Genomic DNA, 1,613 nt, shown 5'->3' with positions numbered 1-1,613 from the left:
GTTGAGATTTTATTGTTTTTTACTACAAGGAGTTTTCATGTTTCAAAATGTTCTCTATTACGGGATCATTTACCATTTCTCTCATATGTTTGGCCACAATAAAATCCAAGTGGTTAAAAGTAGGATCTGGTACATGATAGTGACCAGCTAAATGTATTGCTTTGGATGCCAAAGTATCTACATCCTTGGGATTGCAAAGGCCATCATTATTGCTGGAGTACAAGTATGTGGGAGCCATGATATTCTCCAAATTATACTCGGGTGGAGTTGGTTGGCCATAGAGTTTATTATTTTTCTTTTCTCCATAATCCATTTGGCAGAAACGGCCCGCATTATGGCCACTCAATTGAACATAATGAATACCCTGATTGCTGGAAGCACCACCTGGGTGAGTTTCTAGTAGCTCTTGCAAGGCGGTTAAATTGGTGTTCTTATAGCCATCACCAGCGAAGAGTAACCACATGTCTTTACACAAAAATTGCATAGAAGGTTCTAGGCCACAAGCAGTATCACTAAGACGGTTAATAAAGCGGTTCAGTGGTAGGAATTCCATATTACCGAGTACTTGATTCCACATACCTCCAGGCTTGCCAACCAAGGGTCTGAGTATTTTGAAAACTGCAGAGGTGGCATGCTCGAAGAAGGCACATGGAGCTAGCATATGGGCCGATTTAATTTTATCATTGTATTCCTTGCGTTCCGACATCATAACAAAGTACGCAGTGGTACCTTGCGAGTGGCCAGCGTAATGAATTTTTTCTTCTCCCGTCTTGTCAAGTATGTAGTCAATCATGGTGGGTAGGTCAATAGTACCAATTTCATGCCAATCAAAGCGCCAGAATTTGGGATTCTTAAGAGATATGACTGTGTTGTTGCGAGAGTAAATGTTACCGCGAGCATTACCCAACCACACGTCGAAGCCAGCATCGGCCAGTAGATAAGCCAAGGCGTTACCGGGGCCACCAGACAGCCAACAGTCTGAATTACTAAACAAGCCATGCTGCAATAGGATGGCAGGGCGATTGACATTCCTATACTCCACATTTTGAGAATTTGGAATTCGGTATAGATTCAATATATAACCGTCTGAAGTGGTAACAAAATGGGACTCGGTAGGATAGCCATTGCGTTGAGCTCGCTCGTCCTATAAGAATATATGGGCATTATTTAAAGAAATATTTGTAATTGTGGATAATCTTACAGTCTTTATCAATTCCTTCAACTTACAAGCTGGCTCCTCCGTATCTGCCAAAGCACTGGCCAGTATTCCAAGGCAAATCAGTAAAATGGCTAGCACATGCATACCTTTGATTTTCGCAAAACTTCTGGCATGACATTTTCTTTCGTATTGACTATTTATATGGAATCTAAGGGATTTTAAATTATTTACTCTTCAATCAATTTTGAGTAATGATAATGCTGGGAGCATTAACTTATATCATTTGTGGCAATTTATTATTTATTACAACAAAGTTATCAGTGTAACTATAGTCACGTTTTTATACCCTCCACCATAGGATGGGTGGTATACTAATTTCGTCATTCTGTTTGTAACTAGTCGAAATATTCGTCTGAGACCCCATAAAGTATATATATTCTTGATCGTCGCGACA

General features: G+C 40.0%; 1 protein-coding gene across 1 annotated transcript; it reads right to left on the bottom strand.

The window, feature by feature from the left end:
• LOC106090120 (lipase 3) lies at nt 1-1,327 on the bottom strand. Its single transcript, XM_013256204.2, has 2 exons — nt 1,202-1,327; nt 1-1,144 (listed from the first exon to the last, which is right to left on the bottom strand). The coding sequence occupies exons 1-2, from the start codon at nt 1,301-1,303 to the stop codon at nt 23-25; spliced, it is 1,224 nt and encodes a 407-aa protein (XP_013111658.2). The 5' UTR covers nt 1,304-1,327; the 3' UTR covers nt 1-22.
• Between the last annotated feature and the right edge of the window lie 286 nt (nt 1,328-1,613).

This window comes from Stomoxys calcitrans, chromosome 2 (assembly GCF_963082655.1).
Source record: "Stomoxys calcitrans chromosome 2, idStoCalc2.1, whole genome shotgun sequence".
Taxonomy (NCBI): domain Eukaryota; kingdom Metazoa; phylum Arthropoda; class Insecta; order Diptera; family Muscidae; genus Stomoxys; species Stomoxys calcitrans.
This window is presented reverse-complemented; position numbering and strand designations above follow the sequence as displayed.

Excerpts from the sequence above, each read along its gene's own strand:
- LOC106090120 (XM_013256204.2), bottom strand. The coding sequence starts at position 1,303 with ATGCATGTGCTAGCCATTTTACTGATTTGCCTTGGAATACTGGCCAGT. Across the intron at positions 1,145-1,201 it reads TGAAGGAATTGATAAAGACT|GACGAGCGAGCTCAACGCAA; the intron begins GTAAGATTATCC and ends ATATTCTTATAG.